The sequence below is a fragment of the Brachycentrus maculatus genome, unplaced genomic scaffold, assembly GCF_059751285.1.
Source record: "Brachycentrus maculatus isolate JH-2025_06_01 unplaced genomic scaffold, ASM5975128v1 h1tg000061l, whole genome shotgun sequence".
Lineage (NCBI taxonomy): Eukaryota > Metazoa > Arthropoda > Insecta > Trichoptera > Brachycentridae > Brachycentrus > Brachycentrus maculatus.
In genome coordinates this window covers 1,604,558-1,623,647 of record NW_028280815.1, presented here as the reverse complement: position 1 = coordinate 1,623,647, position 19,090 = coordinate 1,604,558, and the positions used below count along the sequence as shown (strand labels likewise).

Sequence of the window (19,090 nt, the reverse complement as noted above, 5' to 3'; positions counted from 1 at the left end):
TAGATATCACACTAAAGTATCTTTAAAATATGAACTACCATGGATGGGGGCGTGGCTTAAACTGTGGCTGATTTGCGAATGTAAAAACATACCTCCCGCCAAAGTTTGGCGGCAGGTAGGCCGATAGGTTAATCCGAGATACAAAATTTATTGCCCTTCCCTTGATATACCATTCTCGGAAGTACCCATGTTGGGGGATTTCATCATCGTTTTTTTTTTTTAAAGAGAATTTTTTCCAAAACCAGATTAGTTGCCTCTGCCTTATACTAAGAAAACTTTCTAAAAAAAATTAATTACCCTACCGGTATATTTTAGGGCAACACTATCCGGTAATCATAGAAAAACACGAAACGTGATCTGTCAACTGTCATTTTTGTGCTGCAGCGGTATTGTTCTTCACGATTGAAATCGTGAAAATATGTTTGCTAACATTTTTAAGTGTAAAGTAGACTTCTATATTTTATTTGACGAACATGGAACACAATTTCGCTTCAAAGAAACGGATCCAAAACTTTACTCAATCGGAAAAGCTTCTGTTATTGAAATTGATTGGTACACATAAAACTGCTTTGCTGAAAGAAAATAATTTTATCGCTAATAAAAAGAGGACTATAACTTGGGTACGAATTGCGGATATTTTCAACCGAAGCTCACAGAGTCAATACAGGTGTGTTTAATTATTTTGATTTTTTCCTTAATTTTCATTGATTTAAAAAAGAGTTATATATTTATTTGTGACTTATTATATTGTTGGTTATTTCAAGGTCACCCGAAAATTTAAAAAATCTATGGGACAACATGAAAAAGAGGTCTAAATATATAAAGGATCCTAATGTATGTGCCGAAGCCATGAGAAGTAATGACGAAGAAGTTATTTTTGCCAAAATAATGGAATTGGTGAACATATCAAAGGACTTGAAACTTAGCAAGTAATTAACTAACTAACTAACCATCACAGGCGTAGGCAGAGGCACATCTGTTACCTTGGTCTTTTCCCTTATCCAAACATTGGTTTTTCAACAAACATTTGTTAAGCATCCTTCTCTCCATTGCTCTCTATGTTACCCAGAGTTTATATATGATTAGTTTTGTTGGGGTAAATGTCTAAAATCTATAGGTAAGTACTGGGAGTACATGTGAATTGAATGTTTTCCTCTTCAGATGGTTGGAAAACTCAGTCTATTTGATAAATCAATGCATAATATGCCCTGTTGCATCATAAAAAGCTTTTCATCCTGGATGAATTAGCTGATAGATGTTTCATGGTTTGATCGGCTAAAACTTCTGTTATGGCTTAAGTTATCTTACCCGCTCACAACAAGCGCATTAAATAAGACAATTGTGCTTTTGCTGTTGAAGGCCCGATGGCACGGAATGCTCTTCCGCCAGCAGTTAGAATCAGCGAGAGTGAGATGATCTTTAAAAAAAATTAAATGCTTTTTTTTTGTTTACTGAATCATTTCAATAATTTTTTCTCCTTAATTGAATAAAAGCGAACCGCCCTTGAGGCAGTATTTTAAGAATTTCATATTTGTTTTTAGTTGTGGAAATTTGGATGAATCTGAAGAAAGCGCAGAGGAATATACGGCAGAAAATTTAGAAGAATACATAGAAAAGAATTTGGACAAATCCAGCAATTTAAAAACTGAAGATCTCGGCTCCGACATCACTATATTGATCAAGGAAGCGGATAGTCAAGACATGTATGATGAAAATCAACCTGAACATGGCGTGGAAGAGGTTAATTTGTATTTTATTTAACATCTTTGCAGTTATGACTGTTTTAGCGGTTAAATTCAGGTCCCTAATTTGAGAAATGACATAGCCTAGCAACGCTTGTGTAAAATGTATAAGTTTTAGTATTCAAATTTTAAAAAAATAATTTTCTAACTTTGTATATTACTTAGTAAATACCACGAAAAAATAGTGGTATTTACCAGGTAAAACATTAATTAAAAATGGATAGATTTTACCACAAAGTGACTGCCGAATCAATTAATGAAATTTGTATATTACCATTACTCTACCGGTTTTGAAAGGTGCCCGTCTCTTGGTCGGGACAATCACTACTTATATTATTTTGAGAAATAAAAAGACTTTGTTATTTGATCCACTCACATTTTTACTAACAACTTTTTTAAAAATATAAACGTTTAGTCATAAATTAAACCCTGAAGAGAGCAACAGGTTGTTGCTGAAATTAGTTGGTTGTTAATAAAAATGTGAGTGAATAAAAAAACAAAGTGTTTTTATTTCTCAAAATAATATATCAATATGATCCACAAAGTTAATGCTTTCAATATTCAAAACAATCACTACTTAATTACAATACACTACTATCATAGCACTATTCACATGCTTACATCTACTCAAAATACCCACCACATGAGTTGTTAGTCTGTCCGTAGTCCCACATGCGCCACATAACCACACTATTACACCACAACCATACTAAATTATATTTTCTATTCCAGGTTTGTAATAAAGTACAATCAGACATTGCAGAAAAAGAAACCTCCACCCCTCACTGGAACAAGCGTAGAAAGGGTCTCACAAAAAATAAACACAGGCCAAAATACAAAACGGAGTACCATAATAACTTGGAAAACCAAATTGATGTCAGGACACAACTAGCTGACGAAGAATTGGAGTTTATAAAGCAAAAACATGAGATTGAATTGAAGATATTGAGGAAAGAATTGGCCATTAAAGTGGAAATACTGAAGAGATTAAAAGAAGGTAATATTTATTCCTTTTTTTTCCTTCTACGTTTCAACCATTTGGTCTTTTAGTAAGAGAGGGTGATGGAAGCTTGGGTGAACTTCTAGATGTTTATTAAAGCATAGTAGAATATAATATATCTTAGTCGTACAGGAGAAAGTGACTAACTAACAAAACGTAAAATGTTCAGGAGGGCCATTTAAGTCACTTTTGCTTGGCAAGAGAATAAACATCAATGCAGTTAGTAATTTTTAACAAGTCAATATATTATACTTCCAAGTTTTAAATCGCTTAGGGATTTTTTCAGGGTAACATTAAGCTAGTAAGATATCAAATAGTCAATTATCACGTTTTTGTAATAAATGCACTTGGTCACTTTCTCCTGTATGACTACGATATGCATATAAAGACAGGCAATAAGTTCGTAGGATAGGTTGTATATCATGGGTCATATCCAATGCATTGGTCCAATGCTTGGCACAAAAATATCTAAAGGAAAGCAATGATAGAAACTAATTTTTTTAATTTATCAAATTCTAATTATTGTTTTTATTTTTTCAGGACACATGGATAAGATGTTTCATTTGTAGTACAGAATATATGCGTTTATATCTAATATATTTCAAAATAAATGTTTTTATGGATATATAATTGTTATAAATTACTTTTTACCAAGTTTTATAATAATCTAATGTAAATATGTGCTAAGGAGAAAATAAATTATACATTTCCAGAAAAACATGAATTTTTTATTTACACACATACATATATAGTATTGCCATTGGATGCACAAGGCACATAGTATTCCCATTGGGTCCGTGTAGTTCCTCAATGGGTGCAAAAAGAATCACTAGCTGGTTGCTCAAATTGGGGGCACAAATTTAAAGAGAAGAAGAAGAGAATCATTGGGTGTATAAAGTATCCCGTTGGGTGCACAAAGAATCCCTGTCGTTGAGAGTATTCTTATTAGATGGATTTAATACACCATAAGGTATGCTAAGTATCCTTACATGATATATTTCAATGGGTACACTAGAAATCACCATTGGGTGTCCAAGGTATCCAATGCCTTTGTGCAATATTGGTTGCACAAAGGCATTAGTCAAATGTCATATTTTGCGAGAAAAGTTTTCCATGGGTGCGTAAAAATTCAGATGCATTGAATGTTAAATGCCCATTAGGGAACTTTGTGTATCTGGATGCACCTGAATGAGCGCACAAATAATCATCATTAGGTGCATTACGGCTGTCCAAATTTAAAACACTGTAAGGGACATTTTTTTTGTAGTAGGTTTTTTTTTGCATTTTTGGACTAAGTAGAGTCTACTTAGTCCATAAATGCAAAAAAAACCTACTACAAAAAAAAATGTCCCTTACTGTGTTTTAAATTTGGACAGCCGATTAAGGTCCCCAGTATTTCCATTGGGTGGACAGAAATCATGTTTAATGTTCTCCAATGGCAATATAATGAACCACTACAATTTTTTGCGCCGTGGCCCATTGGGTGCAATATTGAAAAAAAAAATTGTAATTTTTTTTCTTACAATGTATCTGATCTTGAAAACATCAGCTCTCTTTATGAAATTTTCGAGAATCAAATTAAAAAGTAAAAAGAAAGAAAGAGGAAATTTATAAAATAAATTCTTTAGAGAGAAATTTCATACAAAAAATACGTTGAATATTTTTAGCAATGAAAAAAATAACCGTATGCCAAGTAGTTTTTGTATGGGATTCAAACACTCGTAGTTCTAAAAGAGGTAAACGCGCATTTGCTGATTTTACAAATGCGTAACGTTTTTTTATCCAAATAAAAATAACTCGAATTTTTACATATGTAGGTAGTTTCCAAGATATTGGCTTAAAAAATAAACTACTTACCCCAATTCCTTTTATGAGATTCAAAGATTTCTACCATAGATAATTATAGTTTACTCGCTTTTCTTTTTTATTTCAAGAAAATAAAATTACGTGGCTGACAAGTGACAGCTCGCAGTATAATTCAAAATGTTTCCTTCATTATTTGCTTCCATTATTATATTATTTTTACAATATGGGGTGCAATCAAATGCGTATACAATTACAGTAGACGCCCATGCCGAAGAATGCTTCTTCGACAATGTACAGTCCGGTTCAAAAATGGGTATGTTTATCAAACATAGGTTAAGAGTGATTATGCCGATTTTTGTTTTGTGAGAGGAAAATGTGGTGTTATTTGTTGGTTATTGGATTCAGGTCTTGTCTTCGAGATTGCCGATGGTGGATTTCTCGACATTGATGTGAGAATAACTGGTCCGGATGGGAAGGTGATGTACCAGGGTGAGAGGGAGTCGTCCGGGAAGTACACCTTCGCGGCGTATATGGACGGGAGGTACACGTACTGCTTCAGCAACCAGATGTCTACAATGACACCGAAGGTAAGAGCATATGTGTATTTTTCTGCCCAGAGCCATACATAGAGTTACCAGACGCCCCGATTTATTCGTGATCGCCAAGATTTTTCAGTAGCTACGCCACGCAAGTTGCAAAATGCCCCGCTTTTAAAATTCATAAATTCAACTGAGAACTATAATTCCTTCAGATTACTTCTCTTTTCCGCCTCCATGGTGTAATGGATAGAGTGCTTAGTTACCGTGCTGGAGGTCCCGGGTTCGAATCCCAGGGGTGGGTAAAAATAAATATTTGTGATTTTACACTTATATTTATTCAATATTACCCTGGTCAGGTCCCTGAAGCGCAGGAGTGATCACCTTGCCTTCATTTAAATAACAATCAAGATAAAGCTGCGTCAATGCGATGCAGTGCCCTATGCACCATTGGATGTGGATAAACGTTCTTTTCTAAATTTCAATAAGGTAAATTGCAAGATGACTTTTCTTGTTAATTTCACTCCACCCAAAAGGAAATGCTGCGTTATGAACGCTCATGCAATTCCGTGTTTTCCGAATCAAATGTGTAGCAAAAATAAACGGAACGACGGAAGTTGAATTTGTTTTATTTTTATTTCTGGGCTGGATCGTATTATTAGGATAATTTTATTGTTGACTTTTCTTTCTTCTTTTTCTTTTTTTCCATGTTCGCTCCCTAGGTGGAGCATATGGCCAACACGAGACGTCTCCAAGTCACTCTATCACGCGCCATCTCTTTGGCTTCCTCCGAGGTCAGTCCGGCGTCTCGAAGTTCCGCTGAGTATAGTCGGTGAATGGTCGTCAGCGGCCTTTCGGGGCGCCGGAACCCTCGGGGTTGGAAGAAGAGACATGAGGGGTTGACTTTTAGCGTATTTTAACGAATGAATAAAGCTTGATGCAAATTAGCCTTTGTTGCCCCCGAGGGTCGTCTACCTGACTTGGGAGGATGCAAAGGAGCTGACAGCTGACAGAAGAGCTTGGAGACAGTTTGTGGACTCTACTCCACATAGGGAGCGAGACGGTTTTAACTAAGTGTCATTTGAAGGTGGTGATGTTCAACATGGAGATCGGGGAGGCGCCCAACCGGCCCCCGGGAGCGGAGGAGGAGAAGGAGGTCGGCCACACCAAGCTGGAGGACATGATCCGGGAGCTCTCCGGAACCCTCACCGGAGTCAAGCATGAACAGGAATACATGCAGGTGAGTGCACTTTATCTTTTAAATCCAACTGTGTTTCTTTATGACTGCGGAATGGTATGAATTAGAAGCACGATGCTTGAATTGAATTGCGATTAATTACTGTAGCGGGTAAATATTAAGTTAAAAATATGCCGCCTTTGCTGGGATATAGTACATTTTCTTGGCATTCCGAAAACATGCACAAGTGAAAATTGATGATTTTTTATTTATGACGTTCTTGAAAGGAGTGAGCGATATGTACATATTTAACACCATACAGTGTTCATATTTGGCAAGTCTTCATAAAATATCCTGCAATAATGACGTAATTACACTGTATTAAGTTAAATATTTCCAAATGTGCGGAAAGATTATTTACATCGGGAAAAACACGGACAGAATTGATTTTGTGGTGAAATGCTGCGAGTGTCATTGTAGAATTGAGTAAAACGGCGCCATTTCTGTTGCTACAATGTCTGAATGGCATCTCCTGTAATATTTCTAAAAGTGTAATTACGCCATTTCGATTCTCTTTGCCTACCCCTGCGGTGAAGCGGCGTGGTTAGTAAGTTAGTTAGTTGCACCAAATGAGTGATACACGAAAAAACTTGATTTAGTTAAGTTTTTTTTTTTTCAAAATGTTACGGCCTACCGGGAACAGTCTTACTTATATCTCCTGGCACTTCAAGGGTTATTCAAAACTACAAAAATCCGTAGTAAATGTTAGGGAGTTTGCAGTTTCAGACTCGGAGCCACCAAGCAGAATTTAAGGTTGTGATAAAAGACCACCTACTTTTGTTACAGCTTTAAAAAAATGCAATGGGCTTTCTCAACTTCCTCAGGCAAAGTACATTTTAACATTTATTAACGAAGATATTGTCAGTCAAGAATACGCTGACTTGAATTTGATTATGTTTATGGATAAGTTTTTTGCATTCTGACTTTTCCTCAACACTAATACATTAAATTGTTTTTACGCGCCGAATCGTGTGTGTGCTCAAATAGAATTTTAATACACGATAGAAAAGTGTTTTTTGTTTGTATTTCTTTTTGTATTAGTAGAATATCGTTTAGTTTTTAAAAAATTGCATATAAATATGCTTAACTCTATCACCATATTTCAAATTGTGACATTTGTACCGTGCGACACAATTATGACATCTTTCATTTATTGTAGTAAACTATTATTTTCCTGCGAACTAATAACTTTTGTGTGCGTCGGAGAGATGAAGGGAACCCAGACATGTAACTTCCAAACAAAGTACATATTTACAACATTTTGAGTGTGTCCAAATACTCCAATTACAGGAGTTATTTTCATATTATTTTTTGACATCCCATCAAAGATGAAGAAGAATATGGAAGTCTGGGCATTTACGGGGCTGACGATCGTCATAGGCTGGTTTAAGTGATCACTTTACACACGTGTAACATTCACCAATTCTACCCATTATTGACAACCACACTACTCAAATCCTTGGAAGTTCTTTATATATGAACCAATTTTGAAACATTGTTCTTGAATCACTAGAGCCATCTATTTGTGAGATGAAAAGAACCTTTTTATTGAGCTCTTTTATTAGTATGTGAGGTCCAAACCCTGGATTATAATCACATACATATCGCTCACTCCTTTCAAGAACGTCATAAATCAAAAATCGTCAATTTTCAGTTGTGCGTGTTTTCAGAATGCCCAGAAAATGTACTATATTCCAGCAAAAGCGACATATTTTTACTTAATATTTACCTGCTACAGGGCAGAAAGTGTTGTTTTTGCATTTTGAAGAACAGGTATTGTTTAATTATTTTTTTAAATATACTAAATATTTTTCAAATGGAGAAAAAACCTATAGGTTTTACCTAAAAAGATCTGTTGCATAGTCGAAAGTTCAATAAGTGGCTTGATATATATTTTTAACAAATTGTATTATATTTTTAAACTTTAAAAACGATCTCCTAAAAAATCAAGTTTTTTGATTTATGACGTTCTTGAAAGGAGTGAGCGATATATGAGAAACGCCAGAAAATATCATTTTCATTTTTATCATTTTAGCTTATAATTTGACCAGATTATTCATTTACAACATTTTTAGTGTGTCCAAATACCTGTTCACAAATCTGGATTATCTCCTATTACAAGAGTATTTTTCATATTATTTTTTGTCAAAAAATAATATGAAAAATACTCCTTTAATTGGAGATAATCCAGATTTGTGAATAAGTATTTGGACACACTCAAAATGTTGTAGGTATTGAATAGTTAAATAATTTTCTTAAGCTTGTTTTTCTCTTTTTCAGATCCGAGATAGAATCCACCGGTCAATAAACGAAAGCACAAACTCTCGCGTGGTATTATGGTCGGTGTTTGAAGCGACGGTTCTAGTTGCCATGACGATGGGACAAGTTTACTACCTAAAGAGGTTCTTCGAGGTCAGAAGGGTTGTATAAAAGACACTTCATGCTTATTCTTAATTATTCCTATTTAATTGTTGTTTTCTCACTTAAATTTATTTCTATCTAAAATTAATTAATAAAAACCTTGTGATTTGTAAGTTTGGCGTAATTTATTTTGTAACACTTGGATGGCTTGACTCTGGCCAATGTCTGTACCCGACGGATTCTTCAGTTCTTTGGACAAGTCGCGCGTGGCAACGAGGATAGCCTGGAACGACTGCTTGTGATCGGTAGCCTGGAGGAGAAGAGAGGGAGAGGTCTTCGTCTCCCTCTCCCCCACATGATGGACCGATCAAATTAAGGCAGCAGCAGACACATCGGTGGTTGGAGCGCTACGTGCAGCGCAGTCAAGGGATAACTGAGAAAAGTCATTAATTCCACAAGGGTCACAACCCTCAGTAATGAGGAATAAGACGGAGAAAAATAATTTTGTAACCTCATTTTAGAATGTATTATATAGTTGCAAAAGTACAATTCTCCAGCCTGGGAGCTTTCTGAAATTCTTCTTTAGCCTTCTGTCCTCCACTGCTGGGTATCGAACTCTTCCGTGTCCTTCCATTTGTTGTTCGGTCTGTTGCTGCTTGTAGACAGTTTTTACCCCCACAGCGGCTATGTCATTGGACCATCTTTTTTAAAGTCATCCGACTCCTATTTTACTCTCCCAAGGTCTCCATCTTAAAATTTTAGGGGTTTTCTGAGATATTTATGATAAAATGTAAGTATAGAAGGGATATAAATAAAATGTAAAGATATAGAAAGGAGAGTGAGTTCTGGGAACAGAGTGAATGGTGCACTGAAATCAGTTATAGCAAATAAAAACCTATCAGCGAAACTAAAGTAAACTGGCAGTACGCAATGGAGTCCTGGTTCCAACCTGGAACAATATGGAAACGAAGCATGGAGTTGGCAAAAGAAGGATGAATGCAGTAAAAATGCGATCCCTCCGACGAATTTGCGGCAAAACGATGTATGATACGCATTCAAATGGTGTAATAAGGAAAGAATGCGAGGCCGAGATAAGCATTATCCATAAAATTGAGAAAGGTATGTTGAGATGGTTTGGACACGTGAAACGTATGGAACGTGAGGAAAGAACGGTAAAATAAATTTATGAGGCGAATATAGTTGGAAAAAGAAGCAGAGGAAAACTTGGCACGATCAGGTATGTCAAATACTTGAAAGCAGTCAGGTCAGGAGTCGAAATAATATGAGGAGATGCATGAATGTGGAAGAAGCGAAAAATGCTTGCAAAGATAGTGGTGTGGCGTTCTATTCTCAATGCCTACCCCTGGGGGGTAGTGGCATCATGGTTAGTTAGTTAGTTAAATGTAAAGTACATAATTTGTTGAAAGAAAAAAAAAACACATAAAATTTGAAAAAAAAAATATATTATGGGAATTTTATTTATTTGGGGACGGAATGAAAAGAAGCAGTTGTTATTTCAGATAGTGCTTTATATTGGTATTAATAAAAAACCTATGAATATTTAGGCTACTTACTGTTAAAGAAAAGACAGTTGAATTCCATGAAGACCAATAAAAAAAACAGTAATTTTGTTTCTGATATATTCATTTATACATTACCATATTTTCCTTAATAATAGAACATTAGCGTAGAAATTATTATAAAAATACAATAAATATTTTGTTTTTCAAAAAATATTTTTGTATAAAAAAAAGTTTTATTAAAAAATATATAAATTCATCCACAATTACAGCACTTGCCATTACATGAAGCACCTTTCCTTCAAGTTGTTAAAAGTAGGTATAGAAATCTGAAAAATCACTGTCATATTTATTCAATATTACCCTGGACTGGTACCTGAAGCGGAGGGCTGATCACCTTTCCTTCATGTGTAAATGATCAAGATAACACTGCGTTTATATGACGCAGTGCCCTATGCACCATTGGGGTGCGGATAAGGGTTTTATTATTATTATTATAGAAATCTTATATTTCAACATTTAATAAAATATTTTAACATCCAACAATTTTTACTAAATATTTCCTTTAAAAAAATCACATTTTTGTTGCTCATACTTTTTTTTTTAATTGCTGTTTAATGTAAGTTAAAAACAGCAAAAGAAGATTACAATAAATGAAGAAAAAAAGTTACTCTCTTGTAGGAATGAACGAGTGTTAACCCTTTCCGGTCCCCCAAAATGAAAAAAAATTAAGGTAGACAGTTACATTCCAATTGGCAAAAAATCTTATGCCCTCTGCTCCTCATACTGTTGTAATAGATACGAGTGACAAAAATGTAAACTTAGAATTTAAATAAATAATACTAATGATGAAAAAAATGTCAAATAACATCCGACATGGGACCCCAGAGGAAAAAATCTATGTCGAATGAGATTCGACATTGGACCAGTAAGGGTTAATATAACGTAACAGTTTATATATAAGTGCTAAAAAAGGTATTATATATTTCCAATGAGTAACGCTGTGATAATGGAGCCTTTTGGAAGAATGCGCCCTGCTTTAGAGGAACTGGGTAGCTGCAGCAGCAAGGGGGCGTTCACGGCACTCGCAAGACGACTGCTTATCTGGGAACAAAATATTATCATACAAGTCAATACAGATCCATGCTTGGTTTAAGTCTGATGGATAAAATAAAAAATTAAGATACCAGGAAAAGAACCATGGTAGAAGATATCATGGATCGCGTGGCAAAACTCAAATGGCAATGGGCAGGACATATTGCAAGACAGGACCTCACAAGATGGACCCCAAGAATGTTACGATGGAGAACTTGGGAGAACAAAAGAGGTGTCGGAAGACCCCAAAAGAGATGGTTTGACAACATAGTCGCTGTGGGGGGTAAAAACTGGCTGCAAGCAGTGTTCAAACTTTTTATTTATTTATTTATTTATTGGAAATAAATCCATCCATCCTTCCATCTTTTTTCATATAAAAAAGAATGATAGATGTTTCATATCAAGTTAAGATACCTATAATATATTTATTAATCTCCCCTAACAAATTTGTGTATAAATCAAAATAAATAAATTTAAAAAATACAAAATGTATAAATTTGTAAAGGTGTATGATCGGCTGTCCAAATTTAAAACACAGTAAGGGACATTTTTTTGTAGTACGTTTTTATTGCATTTTTGGACTAAGTAGAATCTACTTAGTCCAAAAATGCAAAAAAACGTAGGTACTACAAAAAAAATGTCCCTTACTGTGTTTTGAGTTTGGACAGCCGTGATATGTATATGTAAAGTAACTCATCAAACTAACATTAGTAATAAAACCACTAACAGAAATATTAGCATTTTAAAATTAAATGTAAAAAGGGTTATCAAAAAATAACTAGGCACTGGCTAGTACACTCTTGAAAGGTGAAAAGATGAAAAAAAAACAAGAAACAGAAGGAAAAGGTGAAAAGAAAGGATAAAATAAAAAGATTTTTTCTCACCTGGTTTCCAGTAAGCCTCGCAACAGGCAAAATTCTCTTTTCCTCCAGTGAAAAGTTGGCCCTAGCATACTCCGGTCTGCTGTCAAGCGCAATGTCTTCATCAAGTTCTACATTTATCTTTGGCCAGTCAAACTGCTCTCTGCCGCAGATCTTCTTCAATGCGGGAATCACAAATAGATGGCTGGTCACGAAGGCAGAGACCGGATTACCGGGCAGAGCAAATACAATGTTTCTCTGATCTCCGCATTCTGCGAGGACCATGGGTTTGCCGGGCTTCATATTGACGCGGCCGAATATTATTTTCCCATCAAAATGGTCGACTAGCACGTTTTTCAATAAGTCTCTTTCTCCCATGGAGACACCTCCGGTAGTTACCACCATTCGGCAAGTCTCAAATCCTTTGGTCAGAGCATTCTTTAGCGAGTCTGTGTCATCTGTCGCTATACCAAGATCCACGCATTCCACATATTGCCTAAAAATTTAACATGGTAATGAAAAATCTGAACAAAAAAGATTAGGCCAGTACATATTTGCCTTCTGTATTCTATCCTCATTGACTTAAACCATCATGTTTTCTTTATCAGTCATAAACATTTAGGGCCCATGAATATAAAACCATAAAGCAAACATAATCCTTATTAAACATAACAAGAGTTTAATGGTAATTTAAATAAATACCTACCTGTAAAATATTTCAAGAGTTACAAGAGAGAGTCTATGGTGTGTTTGCTTTTCTACTGGTCGATTTAAGATTTATATGTATCACTTAATGCATGACTGTAGGCATTTATTTTATTGGAATTTATCTTAACTGTCAAAATGTAAGTTTATGACTTACTGAACCATGATATGTACATATCCATCCCTAAATATGACAAGGATCTGGTCAAAACCGGATGGAGAAAAGTACCAAAAATAAAAGTGGTTAAAAACAAATTTTTAGTTTTATTTTATGAAGTTTCATTACAAAATTGTTTTAGCCCTAACAATTGTCTTCAAAGTAGTGACGTAATTTATTTACTTTTATTTATTAACCGTTATTTGATTCCTGACTGATATGTGATGAAAAAAATTTCACTTTATATCGTGGGTATACTGGCAAAATACGTTAACTCTAAAATCCCTGGTTAAATAATCCTTTTTATTTAAAGCTTTTAGCCTGAATAAAAAACCCACTTTTAAACATTAAGTTGAATTTACTTTTAAAACCACATATGTATGACATTTCCAACTACTGAGTGTATTTTTACGGTTTATAGAACGTTGAAAACTTTATAAATCATTAAGTCCAAATCGCATATTTTCGAGTTAACGTTTTTCCCACGATATATTCTTCAATTTAGTTTTATAACATACCCAAGCAATGCCATCAACATGGATTTATTTGAGTCTCTAATATGCCCAGGCTTGAGATCAGCTTCTTCAGGGTTCTGCAGTTCATTGCCGGAGGATAGAATGCCTATCTTGTGCTTGGAGTAGACACGGACATTCTTCACTCCCAGGGTACACAGTAGCCCCTTTTCAGCGGGTCCAATCAGAGTTCCGGGAGACAAGACCTTTTCACCCATTCTAATATCCGACCCGATCTGCCTGATGTCTTGTCCGGTGGTCGGTTTTACCATGACTTCTATATTATACTCTATTGTTCCATCTTCAGAAAAATCTATCAATTTTGTATCTTCAACCTGGAAACATAAATTGAATTATGAATACATCAAATTATCAGTGACCAAGTTAATCCGTGTAAGATTGACAAAAGGTTATGCAGCATCTTCTTCAGTAATTCCTTCTCTGTCCAAGCGGCCAGACTATGGAATAAATTACCTCTCCTTGTAAAAAATGCATCTTCTCTAATAACTTTCAAGAAACATCTGAGACATTACTGTCTATCATTAGAATCTTAACTGTCCATCAAACCTCCTCCCTTAGTTTTTCCCTCTACCCCCTTCCCTAAACTCCCGCTCCTTTGCCTTCATTATTATCATCAATTAGTATTTTTTTTTTAATGTTCAAGTACCCTCTGATTCCAAACAGCTTTATATCAAACATTTTGACCAATATCACTAGTCTGTTTTTGGTTGGTTCAAAAATATTGCTATTTAGCAATAAGCCTGCCAATGTACTTATTTCTTTTCTGTACATGAAGTTTAAATAAATAAATAAATTTATATAAATGGTTAAAAACTGCGAGTTTTATAAATTTATTTCACAAAGTTTATTACAATATTGCACAGACATTCTTGTTAAAGTTTTTTTTCTGAATTATTTATTTTTTATGATTCATTTATTTATTCATAAATTATACACCACGAAGAATAGTCAATACATAAAAATATACAAATTCTTATAATAGGTATTGTATTGTATAAAATTGAGTGGAATTATTAGTAATAATAAGTTATTAATAATAATATTATAAAAAAGTAGTCATGTCATCTCATTTAATTATATATCTTGGTATCTTTTTACAGTATGCACAATATATTTTTTAGATATGTATATAGCATACAATGGAACCTCTTATAATGAGCATAATTTGTTCCAGAATCTTATTCGTTAATCGAAACATTTTTTGTTTTGACTGGTGCAGAAGTCTCGGCTCACAAGTGAATGTCGTTAAAAAGGGACTTGCCCTTTCTCTGTAACTCGTTATACGAAATGTCATTTGTTAAGGGAGCAACTTTTTCACATTTTTTTCTTCTTGTTATGCGAATTATTCGTTATGAGAGTTGCTCGTTATAAGAGGTTCTACTGTACTTCTATTTTAGTTTTGTTTTTTTTATGTACAAAACAAATGTCAACAATACTTTATTTGAAATATTTTACCCGTAAATGCCCAGACTTCCATATCCTTCTTCATCTATGTTGAGATGTCAAAAAATAATATGAATAATGACTGCCATATTGCCAGTCGGTGTAAACTGACACAAAAAAACAAATATTTTTTGACGATTGTGTCATTCGTAATTAAAACATAAGGGTTGCTTATGCTGAGATAATAATAATAAAATATTATTCATAATGTCTTTGTTTTTTAATATATAGTTTGACAATCCCCTCGTAAATCGAAACTACAGGGTGGCACAAAATTAATCACCCTATTGGAAGATGTTATAATTTTTGCAAACGGCATTGTAAGTCAATCATATTTGACATTTCGCTTACTCTTTTCAAGAACGTCATATATCAAAAGTAAATTTTCAGTTATGCATGTTTTCGGAATGCCCAGAAAATGTACTATATTCCAGCAAAAGCGGCATATTTTTAACTTAATATTTACCCACTACAGGGCAGAAAGTGTTGTTTTCGCATTTTGAAGAAATGGTATTGTTTGATTATTTTTTTAAATATACTAAATATTTTTCAAATGGAGAAAAAACCTTCAGGTTTTACCTAAAAAGATCTGTTGCACGGTAAAAAGTTCAATTAGTGGCTTGATATTTATTTAAAATACATTTTATTATATTTCTAAACTTTAAAAATGATCTCCTGAAAAATTAAGTTTTTTGAAATATGACGTTGTTGAAGGAGTGAGCGATTTGTGAACTAGACAGCTGCAGAATACAAACAGATTGATAAAATGGGCACAAGTGTGTATCAACACTGGCGGTAGGTGATTAATTTGGTGACACCATGTACAAGTAATATTCGAAGGTTGAATCAGAAATCATGTTTTAATATTGATATAAGAATAGATAACGGAATTGTACAAAGTGAACACTATTTCAATAAATAAATGACCGCGCTAGAATTGTCAGAAATGATGAATAACCTGCACAACGCAGTCAGCTCCCGGGGGGACCGGAGCCCCGGTGCTGATCCGACAGCACTCTCCCGGAAGAAGAAGACTTCCTCCTTCGTCCCCAGCGACCACCGCTTCCCTCACTTTCCTCAGTCCAGTTCCATCTTCGCTCCGACAGGCGTACCCGTCCTTAGTAGATACGGGGAACGGGGGGTAAGGTTCCACGGCTGAAACGCTTTCCGATAACACTCTATTCAAACAAAAACTCAACGGAACTTCCTCAGAAGGTAGGTTGATGGCATTTATCGCTTCATTTATGAATTGCACGGCTTCACTGACTTCGATCATGCTATAGCTTGACTCTCGTTGTCGGTATGCGACCTGTAAAAAGAGGTAATGATTACAACAACACAAAATAGTTAAATCCCAGAAAAATAACCGAATAGACATATATTTAACAGCAAGAACATTATTAAGTGCAAAGTATGTTACAATATTTTATATTTGTTTACACCATTCGACTTTTTTGCCTTCTTATCCTGACGAAGAGACAGGTACGTCTCATTGTCTCTCAGACATTGTCGAAGGACAAGCATTGAAATAAAACAATGCTAGATAAGGTACCGTATGCGCTGATTGAGGTATGGTTGTAATCAAACAAACATTACTAATAAAACTAACCCCACATAGAGGAATACTAATATTTTTAAATCAAATGTAAAGTGTAAATAAAAAATAACTCGACACTGGCTAGAGCACTCTAGAAGGATAGAAAGCCATAAAAAAATAAGAAAAAGAGAAGAACTGTGGTTGAAAAACAAACTTTAGCAAAAATTCTTTTCCTCATACTGATTTACTTATTGTTTCTTTTTATATCTGTGTTTATAAATGAAAATATAATCACTAGCGGTGTGCGTAGTTAGGAAGGGAATTATAACGATACCTGTGAAACATTTGTATGTTTTTTATGAGGGCAAACATTTGCAGCAATGGGATGCCCATCTTCTTTCTTCTGAATCGCTGAATGCAGAGCTTTGACTTTACACGCTTCTCCGAGGATCTGATCTAAGGAGTGCGGGAGAACCTTCTCTACAACGGCGTAGCATTCCTTGACGGCCTTCAGACTGCCGGGGAAGTTGATGATGAGAGTGTTGTTCCTGATCCCGCACACGCCCCGAGACAGCATCGCTATTTCTGTAGCTTGAAGGCTTCTAATGCAGATGGCTGTAGCCACTCCGGGAGCTTCTTTTTGAATAACCTTTCTGGTGGCTTCCGGAGTGACATCTCTAGAAGTAAAGCCGGTTCCCCCCGTAGTGAGAATCAAGTGCGCACCAGAGATTTCAGAATATTTCAAGAGCATCTCCTCTATCACATTTAAATCATCAGGAATCACTACAAGTGATGTATTTATGTCTTTAAATGTTTTGTTTAAAGCTTCGATGAGATAAGGACCTGAGGTGTCCAAATTTTTGTCGACGCTGCACGTATCACTAACAGTTATGACAACGAATTTTAGATAACCCATTGTCAGTCAAAATTAATTCTTTTTTATTCTTATCAATATAACCAAAAAGACAAATTAAGAATAAGATAACCAAATATAACCAAAAAGACAAATTAAGTAAATAACTATTGTGTCAACAGATTCGCATTTTTTGTAGAAAAAAGGGATTTAAATACTCAAAAAAAATGAATAATTTTAACACATAGAAAACTCTATTATATGGTTGCACAGATCACCTGTTTGCTTCAGAAATGTCAATGTCAAAAAATTATAGGTTATGCTTCGTTTATGAAATCAGTCGGCCGGAACTCTCGAGCTAAGGATTTTGTTGCTATATTTTTTCAAAATGGTTTATCACAGTCTTTGCTGTATTTGAGGGTGTCACGACAAGACTTCAACAAGACATTCTGAGTGGATTTTGTGAATTGACCGCTTTGAGCTGTAACAGATCATCTGTTGCAAAAAGCAATCAATCAAAAATAAGGCTTATGGTTTGCGATTGATATTTTTGTAGCAAACTTCGAACGGATAGAGGTAGTGGAGGTAGTTTATTGGAATAGATGCACCCAATATAAATTTATCAAAAATTACTTGTTTTCCAAACCTTCCACTCTTGTATTTGCCAAAGCCGAAAATTTCAATCGGCCTTATATAAAGTCATTTGTATATGACATTTGAACATATTTCTATACACCTACTATTACTACTACGCTCACGCTGTTTCTGCAAGGGTAAACAGAGAGGATGGAATGCCACGCTCGATTTTCCTGTCATAAACTCCTAACTTCCTTCATAACCATACAACTAGTCATACATGCCCTCCAGTTACGCAAACTTTTGACAACACCAGATTTTAAGTTCTAATCTGGTTGCGCCAAGTTGTTTTTGGGCGTTGGCTTTCGGTTCTCCGAAAGCCAACGCCCATAAACAATTGCGAAATAAAATTTCTCAGTTATTCTCTCGTTATCCATTCGCTCCACATATCTATACCACCTTTAAAAAATCTCTTCTTAATTTTTTCAACTATCCCTTGTTTACCCATACATTACGAAATTTGGGCAGTGTGATTGTCAATCATAGTTGAGTCTATAGTTGACCTGATGATGGAGTAGTTATTCCCAAACCGGTAGTTGTGGAGTAGAGTTTTTAAGTGGTACTACACACTGTAATAAATAAATATGAGATTTTTTACACTTTAATATTTACTCAATATTACCCTGGACTGGTACTTGAAGCGGAGGGCTGATCACCTTTCCTTCATGTGTTTACGATCAGGAAACACTGCGTTTATATGATGCAGTGCCCTATGCACCATTAGAGTGCGGATAAGGGTTAAAGAGACTACACACTGTGAATGATAAATAATAAGGTGAGAATTATATTACCATGCCACAATTAGTATATTAACAATGCTTTTGATATAAAAAATAATATGGAAGTCTCGGTATTTACAAAACTTAAGACCTGTCAAAGGCAGGCTGGTTTAAATGATCATTTTATGCACATGTAACATTTACCATTCTACCCATGATTGACAACTACACTACTATTGTTTATGTTACACATGTTACTGATGTTACACATTATTCACTTTGTGTAATATCACTTAAACTTTACTAAGTTTTTAGTAAAGTTTAAGTGATGTTACACAAAGTGAATGATG

At 34.9% G+C, this 19,090-nt stretch overlaps 3 protein-coding genes across 4 annotated transcripts; 2 read left to right on the top strand and 1 right to left on the bottom strand.

Moving 5' to 3' along the window:
- The first annotated feature begins 314 nt into the window (after nucleotides 1-314).
- LOC148311548 (uncharacterized) lies at nucleotides 315-3,601 on the top strand. Of its 2 annotated transcripts, XM_088256360.1 has the most exons (5): nucleotides 315-667; nucleotides 765-929; nucleotides 1,542-1,740; nucleotides 2,475-2,739; nucleotides 3,283-3,601. In XM_088256360.1, the coding sequence occupies exons 1-5, from the start codon at nucleotides 474-476 to the stop codon at nucleotides 3,309-3,311; spliced, it is 852 nt and encodes a 283-aa protein (XP_088112486.1). In that variant the 5' UTR covers nucleotides 315-473; the 3' UTR covers nucleotides 3,312-3,601. The 2 variants fall into 2 exon arrangements, with proteins under 2 accessions (XP_088112486.1, XP_088112487.1); XM_088256361.1 differs by lacking the exon at nucleotides 765-929 and having other exon boundaries at nucleotides 338-667.
- Nucleotides 3,602-4,675: 1,074 nt separating this feature from the next.
- CHOp24 (transmembrane p24 trafficking protein CHOp24) lies at nucleotides 4,676-8,855 on the top strand. The gene is made up of 4 exons (XM_088256363.1): nucleotides 4,676-4,861; nucleotides 4,954-5,135; nucleotides 6,172-6,324; nucleotides 8,602-8,855. The coding sequence occupies exons 1-4, from the start codon at nucleotides 4,726-4,728 to the stop codon at nucleotides 8,749-8,751; spliced, it is 621 nt and encodes a 206-aa protein (XP_088112489.1). The 5' UTR covers nucleotides 4,676-4,725; the 3' UTR covers nucleotides 8,752-8,855.
- Nucleotides 8,856-10,781: 1,926 nt separating this feature from the next.
- Nucleotides 10,782-18,137, bottom strand: cin (Molybdenum cofactor synthesis protein cinnamon). The gene is made up of 5 exons (XM_088256359.1): nucleotides 16,867-18,137; nucleotides 15,954-16,304; nucleotides 13,538-13,866; nucleotides 12,182-12,653; nucleotides 10,782-11,306 (listed from the first exon to the last, which is right to left on the bottom strand). Exons 1-5 carry the CDS (start codon nucleotides 17,446-17,448, stop codon nucleotides 11,181-11,183), a joined length of 1,860 nt encoding a protein of 619 aa, XP_088112485.1. The 5' UTR covers nucleotides 17,449-18,137; the 3' UTR covers nucleotides 10,782-11,180.
- Between the last annotated feature and the right edge of the window lie 953 nt (nucleotides 18,138-19,090).